We start from the raw sequence: 14,325 nt of genomic DNA, 5'->3' as shown, positions 1-14,325 counted from the left end.
GAATTAACCTTGACTTACGAGCTAAAAATACCACATTATTAACAAGAAATTACGTCAAAAATGTCAAAACTAGTTTATTCAAATATTGTTTACAATTATTTTTCAATACAATTCTTCTCTAATTCTTTCATATTGAAGACAACCCAAATGTTATTTCTTAATTGGATGTCTTTCCACATTGATACACACCCACAAGTCACAGGATTGCCATCAAGAAACACGAAATTAATCCTTGAAATGTCAAACACCTCATCAGGGAAACAATTCATAGTATTGTTAATTAGCACCAACTGGTTTATATTAATGTCATCAAACACTCCTCTCACGTCAGAAATTTGATTATTTGTCAAATCTAAAGTGTTTATATTTTTCACATAACGGAACAAATTCTTCGGTAAATCCGTCAAATAATTATCAGCAAGACTCAGATAACCAAAACCATTAACCATATTGAAGGCTTGTGGGTGAATCTTGCGAATACGATTTTGGGACAAAACCACGTGCCAGGCTGCCAATGGAACATTAATCCTTTTAAACTGAAATCCGTAGGAAAATGCATTTGCTGGTATTTCCTCGATAAGATTATTAGCCAAAGATAAGGTACCAATGGGAGTACCCATGAAAACCTCACTCCTCCACCTCGAAATCTTGTTATTATCCAACTTGAGCACAGTCATTGTCATGTTACTAAACGCCGCACTCCCCAATCTTGAAATTTGGTTATTATTTAAATACAAGGCTTTTAAATGGAGACCTGTGAACGCCCCATTTGGAATTTCCTCGATTTGGTTATTTTCAAGGTTGATTATGTCCAATTTTGGGTCATTTTGGAACGTCCCAGGATCGATTTTTTTCACCCCACTTGACACTACTGAGATTTGGACGATATTTGGCAAATTAGAAAGAGAATTTTTGCGGAGATAAGGGATGTTTCCGTTACGAATCCAAACTATTTCCAAGGGTTGCAAATTAACAAACTCGGCGAGCGTGTCAGACGACGCTATATAAACTTTTTCCATAGGAGTGCGTCCGAAATAGAAAAGTTTGTTCCATTCGGTTGTTAGTAAAACTGTTACATTTTCAAAAATTGCACTTTTACCACTGTTTACAACAACAAAAAGTAATATTAGCGAAATGATGGAACCGAGCTGCGCCATTGTCACTTTAAGACTGTTTAAACTAGGTTTAGTATTGTGACCCTACAGTTAACCTCGGCTTATCTGTTGTTTTGTCTTAGGACCTAAACAAGAAATTTCGCAATTTTTCCAGGTCATGGGAAGGCAGTTATATTTCGGGGACTAATTACAAATTACATCTGGTTTTACTACAAGTTTTACACCAAGTCACTTTACCCTTTAGAGTCCTATTTAAGTTATCACAAGTTGGTTCTTTGACCTTCGAAATGCACCCTCTATAAATTCCATCCTTAAAATTATTCCCTAAAACAGTAAATTTAATCAAAAAGTGAACCAATCGGTACAACTAACCAATCCGATATTCCAGAGTGAAGCACTCATGACTTGTTGTAGGGATCGAAATTTCTCTATTTTGATTTGAATAATCACAATTTGTCACTTTTACGTTATCCTGACTAGGACTTATACATTTTCCAGAACTGGAAGGATCACAATCGTAGCAAATTAGTTCCGAATGAGCTAAAATGATTAATTAAAATTTTACTTAATTAAAGTAGATTACAACCTAACACAAGTAGATGTAACAACAGAATTGGTGTTAACTTCGACATTTTAAGAAGTGTTTTAAACGCAGTTGTTGGTTAAAGTTATTTGACTTTTGACCAGATTACATTTTTGATAAAAAAAATACCATGAAATTTATTGTAAACAAAGGTTATCAGTTTTTAGGTCATAATTATAGATTACATTTGCTTTTAGCACAACTTTTACACCAAGTGATTTTTCCCGTGTAAGTCTTGTTTAAATTAGTACAAGTTGGTTCATTAATTTTCACAAATCACCCTCTATAGATGCCACTCTTTTCCTCGCTTGTCAGATCATCTAGAACGATTAAATTTATTAATAAATTAAATTTGCAGTGTCACTAACCTGTTTGATACTCAATTGTGAAACATTCAGGTGTACCAACTTGTTCACTGTTTACTTCGTCACAAGTGGTGGTTTTTACAACCTCCTGACTCGGACTAATACATTTTCCAGAACTCATGTGCGCTAAACTAATTTGTTAAAAAAAATTAATTAAAGTTATAATTACAAACCCAAAACGACGAGATAAAAGAATAACAAAGTTGTGAACTTTTTCATATCAGGTCGCAAACTGAGGGCGGCGCAATATTTGACGAAACCTTGATAACTCTGTTATTAAAAAACTTTTCATTTCAATTATTACCAACTTAAATCCGAAAAATATTACGATAAGAGCGCAAAGGTTATCAAACAATCATTACCACTCTTCAGTAAGCGTTTCGCTTTCTTTCAAAATGCAACTGTTTATTTTATTGATAATTTCCGGTTTAGCTAGTTGTAAAAGTGGCATTTTCGATAATGTTTCAGTGTACATTCGAGGTCTCGATTTCGAAGATACGATTTTGATCGAATTTGATGATAGCCTTGTCCCTCATCTTCAACATAAACCATCAGAGGTAATAACAATCAAAAATCAGTTCATTCCAAAATTGGACACCAATTCTATCACGAATCTTACAAAAGTCCAAAATTTGACTTTAACGAAAAATGGGATCAGAGATATACGACGTGGTGCATTTCAAAATTTGCCAAATTTGAAAGTTTTGAATTTATCGGGAAATGCGATTGAGGAGATACGAATCGGAATTTTTAATGAACTGCCAATGGAGGACTTATTTCTGGACAACAACAAGATTTCTAGAATTGGTTACAAGGCTTTCAGTCATATGACACTCAAGAAATTATTTTTACAAAACAATAAAATCTCTCGATGGAGTAAAGATTGGTTCGCTGACAGTTATATATCTCATTTGGACTTAAGTTTCAATTTAATTGAAGACTTACCTCCGAATTCGTTTCGTTTTATGTCGAAACCGGTCAATGACAGCATGAGTCTTATCTTTACTGGTAACCAGTTGAAAAAGATCAACAATGACGTTTTCAACGGCATGGAGAGGTTCCAACGGATTTTTCTCGATAGTAATTTAATTGATCGCTTGAGTTCTGGTACTTTTAACGGTGTTAAATACATAAATGTTTTAAATTTAAACAATAACAGTTTGTACGAACTGGACAGCGACGTTTTGAAAAACACTCAAGTCGATATTGTCATGTTGGAGGATAATAAACTGAGATGTCTCTCGACGGACATTTTCCGAATGGAAGAACTTGATATTGATGGTAATCCAATTACTTGTTTTTGTGTGAAAAGTTGGCTAGCGTGGAGGGACATTCACAGCAATCCCTCTATTTATCATATTACTAATTTAGAACAAGAATGTATCTGATTGAAATGGGAAATTAAATTGTTTTTGCCGTTCTTACTGTTATTTGTAACTAACTAGGTCTTTAAACGACAGGGTTTTATGTTGTTTTAAATGGAGAAATGTTAGACGAAACGGCGTCATAAATTTCCAGAAGTCTGTTTATAAATTTACTTCGATTCGATGGAGCGAAAAAGTTTCAGCAGTTTTCGGGCAATTGCACCAACAGCAGTTTGGAACAAATTTGTGTTATTTCTAATTTTGTTTCAATAAAAAATACGTTTACCAGCAAAACACTCAACAGCAGCCATATGAGTGCTATTATTGGCTTCACGATCCAATTACAAAAAACAACTTTGATTTTTCCTAAGTAGCTTATGTAAACAATACACAATGAAAGCAAAATTCCAATCAATATTAAACTCCCCCAGGACCGCCTAGTAAAGACAATACATACAGAACTTCTCCTCTATAATAAATGTATTCGTTATCGTAAAAGCAAACTTGACATGAATAAGGATCCGTTCGAACAAGGTTTCGATTGTCTTTTTTTGTGCAACTATGTAACAACACTGATTGAGACGTTTTTGTTATCGACAGTCAAACCTCCCTTAACTATCTCAATTAATTATCAACAGTGCAGTTGCTTCGAGCCAAATTGGATTAACTTTCTTGTTTAATTGTAGTTCCTCGGCCACATTCAACCCCCTCTGGGACACGAAACTGGATTTTTTTCTCGTGTTTGGACGAGTAATCCGCTTGTTCAAAGTTTGAAGGTTCCTTCAACCGTAAATCACGACTACTATGCGACTAAATTAATTTCCGGCTAATTGTAACACTTCCTGTGATGCATTTGTAGAATTGTGTCTTTCAAACGACACTATTTTAATCAAAAGAGGAAACTTTACACTGAAATTATTTCCATTTGGGATCGTTTGTAAACAAGACACGTTACGTGTCTGAATTTAAAATCAAAATTTTAACTTATATACATTTTCGTGCACACGACTTCAACGACGAAGTTGTGCTGAATACAAATCTTTTGATCCCGGAATTACAAGATGACAACGGAAAAGGAAAAGGTTGGTGCCACTTGTAGCTAAATTATAAATGAATGCTATACGCATGCGTCGAAAATTGCGCTTTTGCGGTAGTGGGGCAAAGTGCCGTGGACCCTATTTGTATTATTTTGCAACTTGTTTAAAATCAATTTGAGAACCGTCTCGTTTAATAAGACTAAATTAAGTGAAATATCGATGTGGTAAATCGGTTTAAGCCTCGTTACAAATCATGCATATCACAATGTCTTTGATTTGGGTCAATAAGAAGAGCTTGCATAAGAAACATTAGCAAATTGAGATCCGACTCCAAAGAAATGTAACTGTGCCATAAAATATGTTTATTTCTTCTTCCAGCTCAGGTTATAATTTATCGACAAACCTAATTACTATTATTTCCCCGGGTAACTGTTATGTGGGTACCCACGAACGTCTTTTTCATCCGGATTACCATTGTATTAAGCTCGATTAATGATAATAATACGGGTATAGAAAGCCGATGCATTTTTGCTATTGTTTGCTGACCATTACCGATGCGAATTGCTCTTGACCTTTCGGCATACATTTGAAAAATGTTTATATCATCGAACTTTCACTTATTAAAATCATCGGAAGGACGTGGTAGGTCAAAAGAGCATTTTTATTGACGTAATAATATCGAACCCGGAACTATTCGAAATTTCTATCAGAAAGTGAAAAATTAAATCTTTTTCGCGCTCCGATGCTTACACTAGATAGCGGAAAAAATACTTTTTCGGAGCTAAAAGTAGAGCAAATGCATTAATTGTTCTCACTATTTAATGCATCAACAGTAGCCGTAGCTGTTGCTGCACCGGTACACTTTACCAACAATTATTTTTTCCATGGATTTTTTTCACTTTTTTTGTTTCACTTATACAGTTATTTTCTTGTATGTTGGTATTGTTATTTAAACAGAATAAAGAATACCCACAGCGTTATTATCCAAGTAACAGTATTTACACAAACCGTAAAGTCATCCAAATCTGTTACAGTTTGTTAGAGTCCTTGAATAATTTTTTAAATAAAAATTACATACAACGTCTTTATTTTTTATCCAAAAGAGCACTCAGGGTCTCTAGTTGATGCATTTTTTCCAGCCTCTTAATTCACGTATCAGGTGCAATAAATAACTTGAAAAAACGATAAATCTGTCCGTCTTTTCGGGGCAATTAATCGTCTCAATTAAAACGGAAACTTTGCAACACGCTCAGTTGCACAAACCTTGACCCTCAGCAATCGTTAATTTTTTTGTCGATAAATTAGAATTCAAAAGTTTTAGGTGAACGTAATACCTCCCTCAGCTGTCTTCATCAACAACGTAATCCCTCCAAGATACCAAATTTATTTAAATTTATTCAGCGATACGAAACACAATAAAGCTAACTTGGAGTGAAATATAATAACAAGAATGATAGTATTATTCGAATATGATTTGTCTAAATTTGCTGACGCGACCTTGGTAACTATGTGTCATTATAGGTAATTTTTATTTTACTTCCTTGCCATTAAAAATTACGCCACTTCATTAGTCGAGGAAGAAAGTTTGTGTTCTATTCAGCTTTTCGACCATCTCTTGGGAAAGTATGTGGGAACGGTTTTAAGATTTGTGATGATAATAGAATGCATCAGTTGTAATTGTACCTTGTTTGGATTTATCCATTTGTATTTGTTTTGGTTGAGTAATATGTAACAGTTGCATAATATATTATTGTTTGTTTGCTCCTGCAAACAAAACAGACTAATGGTTGTGAAAAAGTTTCTCAAACTCACTGTAATTTTTTCCATTACTTACTTGCACATGTAGTCGATTACCCATCACAAATCGTTATATAATTTCAATTCAACCAGGATGTCAAGTACTCACCAATGAACATTCCTCAAATTCAATGCATAAACAACAGTTAGTTGCTGGCACAGTTTCAGCAGAAACCACATAATGGTTCCATACAAATTTTGCATTTCCCTGAGACAGACATCATAGATAAAAACCTAACAGTTTCCTCTGATAATTTTCATTGTTTGCTGGCTTAATTCCAACTTCGATTCCCTTGCGATTGCTCTTGACGTGTTTTATTTATTAGCAGTCTTTGCTTTCTGCTTAATGTTAACTGGACCGAACTATTGGCAAAATAAATAGCTTAGGACAAACGAAAAACTGTTCCACTGGAAACTGCTATACGAATAATTTTGTTGAGTTTGGTTTTAGTGGCGAGAGAAATTGTTCTGTTTGCTTTAATGTATGCAGATTTCGACGAGAATGAACTGGTGAGCTGATTCGAGGGATTTTGCCAACTAACGAGGATCACAATGAATAAATGTTGAAACAAGGTTATAATGATTAAAAAGTTGGCTATATTGGAAATATCACCAATATTGATAAATTAAAATTAAATTTGAATTGAATGTTTTTACAAACTGTTATCCTGTTTGCGCTAGTAATGTATGTTTGTTTGTGTATTGTAGGTATATAAATAAAAAATATGAAAAACCTAAACTTAACAAGGGTGAAAAATGAGCTAAAAAATTTTAAATTGATGTTGACAAGGGAAAAATTTATTTGAATATGATTAAACAAATCTTTGTCCTATGAAGGCTATCTATAAATAGTTGACACTTATTAAAATTTGCGGTCATAAAACCATAATTCAGGGACTTAACAGTCGTTATTTACCAGTTTTGTATTATGTTGTTTCCTTATTGCAAGGATCTTTTAATGAAACTCGTCAAAAATTGCAACTTTTCAAAATCAATAAAAGAAAAAAAACTTATTTCGTGCTCTTGGACTCTTTTTTGTATTTTCTCTATTATATATTTATTTACTTAGTTAAAAGATCAATTCTTTCTATTTTTACAATTAAATCAGAGCTGTGTTACAAAAACGTTTTAAACCACTCTCTCGCATCATGAGAGGCGTGCCCCAAGGCTCCCTTTCATGTCCGTTTCTGACTTCCATCAGCTCTATCTTTTTGATTTTTGTAATGAAAATGACAAGGTCATTTCAAAACACGTGCAGAAAAACTGATTCAAAATTTCCAATTTCGATTCACTTCCACCGACCTTTGGTGAGAGAACGATCGTCCTTGAATTACTTTTTATTCAACTAGCGGTATGACATGAATATAGCAGTCGTTTATTGCAGTTATACGTGTACTGAATTGTAAATCTCATTCAGAAACGCATTGTTTCCAGAGCAGGAATTTCAAACGAGATCTTTTCCGAACAAATATTAGATAATGTGCCTCCAAATTAGGACTACGAAAGGGATTGCTTTGTCAGGCTTGTTGAATTTGATTTGGTTTGGTGTGAGAATGAGGGTTCGGCTTGTTTGGAGTTTTCTTTAGTATCTGGAGGGGTCTGAATAATGGGTTAACCCACTTTCGGGTTTTATTGTTATAGGTGCAGTAGGAAGATAAAAACGAATTGGGTTTTTGTAATTAAAAAAACTTAGAATCAAGTCTTGATATTTGCATGCATATTAAATAAGACACTGCTTGCAAAATACCTTGTCACTTGCAATTAGAACTTTCTTTTTGTTTGTCATTCTCGTTACACAATCCAAGACCTAATTTTCAAATTGCAAACACACAATATTTTGCCCGACTTTCAATCCTCTAAAATCCCGCTTTAATCCCCATATTTACTCTCAATTTATTCAATTACAAAATCCGATTTCCTGCGGCGATTATCAAAGCTTAGCGATACTGTCAAATTCCCAACAAACTCAAACATCTTTCAATTAAAATTTTTAGCTTCAGCTCGATAAATTTTTAACCGACGTCTAAATAATCACAAATAAAGAATAAACGTGTGGCAGTGTGTGAGGTCGTGCAAAAACTCAATACATCACCGGAGTCGCGGAGCCCGGAGTCCCGGAGCCCGGAGTTTCGCTTCCATTAAATTTGGAATGGATGCTTTAAAACGCACCTGGCGACGGCGAAGCCGAGAAAGTCAATAGAAATGTGAAGAGGAGATTTGGCGGTAATGATGACAAGATTCAAAAGATACGTGATACTTAAACCAGTAATTCTCGCTTTTGTTGACTATACTTCAGAAATATTGATTTCTGGGAACCAGGCGATTTTCAATGTTTCAAACATATATTCGAAAATGGGTCTCTTGGTGCTACTTGCAAAGACAAATATGTCAGGAAATACCTGAAACTTTACTACATGCAATAGAATTTTCATATAAGGGGTCCAAACTTTTTAACTCAATTGAAATCAAATCTCGAGATCTGCAAAAATTCTAGAAAATCCGACCCAAGTGCCTCGTTGATACCTACGTTTCGTTGAAATCGAAAAGTAGCTAATTTACAAACTCTAACGATTATTTATTCCCGGATTTCAAATGCAAATTCAAAACTGGACGTAACAAAGTTAATGAATTTCTATTAAACAATAGATTTATATTTAGAGGTGCTGACTCTTGCGTGAAAGCTCTTGCAATGCTATAGACTATGAGATCTCTTTCTAACCATGCACTTTTTATTTTGTATTCTTTTTGCGATTAATAAAATTGTAGATTTCTCTTAAAGCAAATACGGACGATTTAGGCTACCATACTTGGTATTTGCCGAAAGGGCAAATATTTGCTTTGTGTGACGTTCAAATACCGCAGAGTTGGCTAAGCTATATTATAATCTAAAGTTTTGTAACGTTGAATAAAAAGTGTAAATTAAAATTGTAATTGCTTTGTTTGCCGTTATTTGTAGGTTCTAATGTTTTTATTATTGTTGAAATTGTGTTAAATATACGATTTCACGTTGATATCCACGATAATTAATCATAGCACGTGTAATCTTTGTAATACAAGAATTTAGAAACAACTAAAAAATCAACTCAACAGTTATCAACATTCCAGATTGAGTTTCTTCTTTTTTGTCTCAATAAACTCAATAAATTCACCACGTGTGTTGATATGTCACTTAGTTGTGATTTATGTGACACTTCTAATAGATGGTAAATTTAAACAATGATTATAATTCCTAATCACACTCGATTATGCATTTTAATTAAATTGAACTCACGCGACTACGATAATTCAATTCAATTATTTAAAAATCGAAAACTCATCTAAAATTGACAAAATACCTATCTTGCAGTCTACAAACGAAGTAAAGGTCTAAGAGCAAAACACCACAAGTAAATCACTGTCAAGGGTGTCAATGCAACAATAAACGAGAGTGACTTCAACAATTTGTTACCGAAGACTCATTACTGCAACCACTATTACACTAATGGAAACATCAATAAGTAATTTTCACCTAATGTGAATTTTTCAATCAATCAGTAAACCAAAGGAGTGAAAAATTTAATTAAATGCATGAAAGCGGTAAATTTTTGCAAATTATTGCAAAAGTTTGGCCGTAAATTCAAAACAAGTCGTAAAAGCTTGCCATCCAGACTTGCACAATTTACATAAAAGATTAAACAAAAATAAAGGTAATTTTTTCTTAAAGAACTTTTTTCTGACGTTTTTCAATTAACAATCTCGAGTTGAGAGCGTTTCCCATCATTTTTAAACTCGGTCTTGATTAGATTCATTTACTCTCTTTATAGTTAATTGAAATAAACCAAGAATTAACGGATTAAAAATATTATGAGATAATGTTTTAATCGCTTTTCAAATATCAATTATGAGAGAATGTTTTCAAGCGGAATAATAAAAGGACAAAATAATCCGCTTCAGTCTTTTATTAAAAGAACCAGATCGTGATATTTTTCGTTTAGACGATGACACGAGACAAAATATTTACATTTTCAAACCTCTTAAAACTCGTGGAAACACCTTACGGCTGCTACAAATACAGAAAATGGAAAACTGAACAGATAAATTGAGTTTTTTGTGCGGAAATGACATTTGAAGCAAAAGATGCTTACCAAGGCTGCGCCAGAACTTGCACCCCAGAGAAAAATGCCATGTAAGGTAAGGCACCATCAGGAACGCGGAATTTCGAGAGTTTAAATTTTGCAATTTGACTATATATCTCTATTGAAAAAATAATTTTTCAAGTTTCTTTGCCAAAGGCTATTAGAAGAGGAAGCAAGGAAGCTGTATCCTAAATCCTAACTCTGTTTAATGTTATTTGTGGCTTTTATTGGAAAAATTTCTATACTTTTACTAAATAATTATATAAAAAAACATACACAATATCATCAGTATCATAATCACGGATGATCATAATAGTATATTATGTAACTAGTATTATAAACGCCACTCTAGACATGAGATTTATTAGGCACGAGCGAAGCGCAGCGGAACGAGTGTTTAATAAAACGAATGTCTAGAGAAGTTTATACACGTGTTACATTCTATACTTTTTCTACGATCACCACAAAAAAATTACTTAAATAAAAAAAATATATTTGTACTTAGTTTTAATTTAATTTGGAATTATAGTTTACCTTAGTAAATAGATATTCCTTATCAGGAGCAGTGGATAAGAATTCTTTAATTGCTTTCGACTTTTTAAGTTTATGAGCATCAGATTTACTCTTCAGCAACGCACACAATTTGGGATATTTTCTCATGTCAACATTGTTTTTTAGGTTAAGCGTCATCCGCAACATTGAGTAGACTGTCCACAAAGAAGACGGTTTCATCCTTTTCGAAATATCTTGAAAATATGCAAGCAGCCATTCTCAGATAAAGAATTTATTTAATTTCTTGACGCTAATCTTGGAAAAGTTTATATACACGTTCGTACTGACTTTTTGATTTTTTCGGCAGCGAACTAGCAGTTGCCGAGGCCGCTGCTTCGGTAATCTTGGGTGGAGTGCAAATTCCAATAAAAACATCATCTTCACTTTCATTTTCATTCATTTTTCACAAGCCACAGCCTCATCTAAATGACAACTGACAGAAAGCATCTCGGTGAAGTTAGCAATAAGTAATATTTTTCTTGAGGGCAAAATTTAAATTACAGTCGAAAAATTATTAGAATTACAGAAAGCTAACTTCAGCCCGTGACTAATATGACAGTTGCTATTAGCAACGTGACTAATACGCATATAAGTCACGGCTTGTTAAAGTGTGTATAAAAGGTCACTTAGTGTCATGGAAACATATACGATAATCCGTGTTTTAGATGTGGGAGTAGAAAAAATTAAATAAAAGTCAAAATTTTTTGACAGATAGAATTTTTTAAACATTTTTGCATGTTTTTTAGTATCTTATCTTACTTGAATTTTTTCTCTGGCGCGAGTTCTGACACACCCCTGTATACATGACTTAGTTTTAAAACTTTTTCTTGGATCCTCTTGGTATATATAATTAAAGTTTTATGTGATGGGTTTTATCGTGTTTTTGTTCTTAGTTTTAAAACACAGATTTAAAAGATAATATAATTTCTCTCGAATACCTACTTTTTTTCACATCTTTCATAAACATAATACTTGAGGCGAAGTATGAAATTTATAATAAACATAATTATTTCAGAATAAATAAAGATAAAAACAAGGTATGAGAGATTAAATTTTGCTAATGCCGATTTTAGGCTTTTATAAACATGGAACTTGGATATATTTCATTCCGGTTTAAGATAATTTTTTAAATTTTAAGTGGTCTAAAATTATGTGGTTTTTACTTTTCCATAAATGTAAAGGTGACGTAAGAACGACAAAATTGGGTTCTTTGGGGCCAAGAAATTTGCAAACAATAGAAAATACATTTTCTGGTTTGGAATATTGCTACCACATCCCCATTATATGATTCTGTGTGTACCAAAATAGAACAATAATTATGCTCGGTATGACAAAGGGAACAAAACCATCAGCATACACCATTGGAATGTAAAATTCATGCGTTTCTGGCTCACTCACGAAATCAACACGCTATTCAGATGTAAATACGTCAATTCTACCTGTTAACATATTCCCAACAGGTCTTTGAAATGGATTGTTGTAACTATTGTTTAATAAATCATCGTATTTGATAGCTTGGGATAGTTTCAACGATTCCTTTGAGAGAATCGCATAGTAAGGCAGGTCAAAAACTCCGGAATTTCTTTCGGTGTCAATTATCAAATAAAACTTTCACTCGAATCGATATTAATATCGATCAACCTTTACGGTAAGCCACAACAATTCAATTTTCACGCTTGGCGCCTAATTTGAATAAATTCTGATCTTATTAAAACCTTTCTTTCACCAAAGACATATCCTTGATACGTGCTTAGTTTTATTTATTGCTTCCAGCCTACAAAGAGCGAAACGGTTTCTAACACCTACTTGCGTTTATAATATCAATACGTGAAATATTTACATACTTTAGATCAATGGAATGATAGTGGCATCTAAAACATTTATTTGTGTCAAATTTGCTCACAAATAACACGAACTTGTGCATACTTTTAACCGAAAGCTTGGTTTTGAATTGTAGGTAATTTTTATACTGGGAGTCCCAGGGAGTTGAAAAAGTACATTAGTGACCTTTAAATGGTAAAATTAAAAAAAAAAATCGTATGTGACATTGATAGATACTAATCTAGTGCATCACCTAAAATTATTTTCATCCATACAGCGTGTCTTAAAAATAAGTTATAATACAAACTTGTGTTGTTTAAATGAAACGCCATATGTTTCTTAGCGTTTTTGGATGTAGATTTTTATGACAATGTTTTTAAGCTAAACTTTTATTGGTCGATTTTGCTTAGTTTTAAAAATAAAACGGTTTTTTTGACAAAATCATGTACTTTTAAAAAATTTATTACACAAAAARTAAGACAGCTAYAWCYAATTTTTTCTTACTTCTGCAAAGAAGAAAGTACAGAATTTAAAACTGAAGCAATTTTTTAGTATTTTGCATTTGTAAAGATTAATAAATTAAGAAGTTTGTTAAAAGTTAAATAACTTAAAAAATTTAAATGGAACACCCTATTCTTTATTTTCATATTCAATATTAATTGTAGCAACAATACTTATCAATATCAGCATTGTTGATACTATGGCAACCATAGTAATTCCACCACGGATCACTTATCCGTTGATTTATCCAGAGATTGTAAAAGTCGTGATAAATACTGAAATTCAAATTATTTTATTGTAAAAATAAAGAATAATGGGTTTAGTTTAACACAAATGTGATTATTAAGTGATATTTCTTCTATCTCTTGTGCAACTGTGCACTTTTTGGCTACTGAAAGAATAGTAATTATTATTTTAAATGTTTAACGTTAAATATCTTTTAGTTAATGATCATAAACACCTAAAAGTAAATAATTTTAGAAAGACAATAATAATCTTTGAAATGCAAAAACAATAAATAGGGTGTTCCATTAATTTTTTTTAAGTTCTTGAACTATTAACAAATTCTTTCATTTTTTTTTATCATTGCAAATGCAACACACTAAAAAATGTTACAACCTTAGTAGTAGTAAAAAAATATTTCTAGATGTCGGAGTTTTTGTGTAATAAATTTTTAAAAAGTGCATGTTTTTGTCAAAAAAACCGTCTTATTTTTAAAACTAAGCAAAATCGACCAATAAAAGTTTAGCTTAAAAACATTGTCATAAAAATCTACATCCAAAAACGCTAAGAAACATATGGCGTTTCATTTAAACAACACAAGTTTGTATTGTAACTGAGACACGCTGTATGGATGAAAATAATTTTAGGCGATGGACTAGATTAGTGTTTAGTGTTTATCAATGTCCTATTTTTTTAAATTTTACCATGTAAAGGTCACTAATGGACTTTTTCAACTCGCTGGGACATCCTGTAGCTACATAATAATTTATTGACTTACTATATTGGAATCGTGATTTTAATTTTACTGGTTTTTAGTTGTAAAATTGCAAGTAAATCTTGTCCGATAATTTAA

At 32.6% G+C, this 14,325-nt stretch overlaps 3 protein-coding genes across 3 annotated transcripts in view; 2 read left to right on the top strand and 1 right to left on the bottom strand.

Annotated features, from left to right (window-relative positions):
- Positions 1-14,325, top strand: part of LOC123009552 — a 60,223-nt gene that overhangs the window by 7,940 nt on the left and 37,958 nt on the right. The window lies entirely within an intron of this gene.
- LOC123009551 (leucine-rich repeat-containing protein 15-like) lies at positions 50-1,281 on the bottom strand. The gene has a single exon (XM_044405938.1). It carries the CDS (start codon positions 1,155-1,157, stop codon positions 96-98), a length of 1,062 nt encoding a protein of 353 aa, XP_044261873.1. The 5' UTR covers positions 1,158-1,281; the 3' UTR covers positions 50-95.
- LOC123009555 (SLIT and NTRK-like protein 6) lies at positions 2,309-3,483 on the top strand. Its single transcript, XM_044405942.1, has one exon. The coding sequence runs from the start codon at positions 2,459-2,461 to the stop codon at positions 3,449-3,451; it is 993 nt and encodes a 330-aa protein (XP_044261877.1). The 5' UTR covers positions 2,309-2,458; the 3' UTR covers positions 3,452-3,483.

This window comes from Tribolium madens, unplaced genomic scaffold (genome assembly GCF_015345945.1).
Source record: "Tribolium madens isolate multiple individuals breed KSU strain unplaced genomic scaffold, Tmad_KSU_1.1 Scaffold_7;HRSCAF=85;Tcas5.2_LG10, whole genome shotgun sequence".
Taxonomy (NCBI): domain Eukaryota; kingdom Metazoa; phylum Arthropoda; class Insecta; order Coleoptera; family Tenebrionidae; genus Tribolium; species Tribolium madens.
The sequence above is the reverse complement of the archived record's forward strand: the minus strand, read 5'-3'. Positions and strand labels throughout refer to the sequence as shown.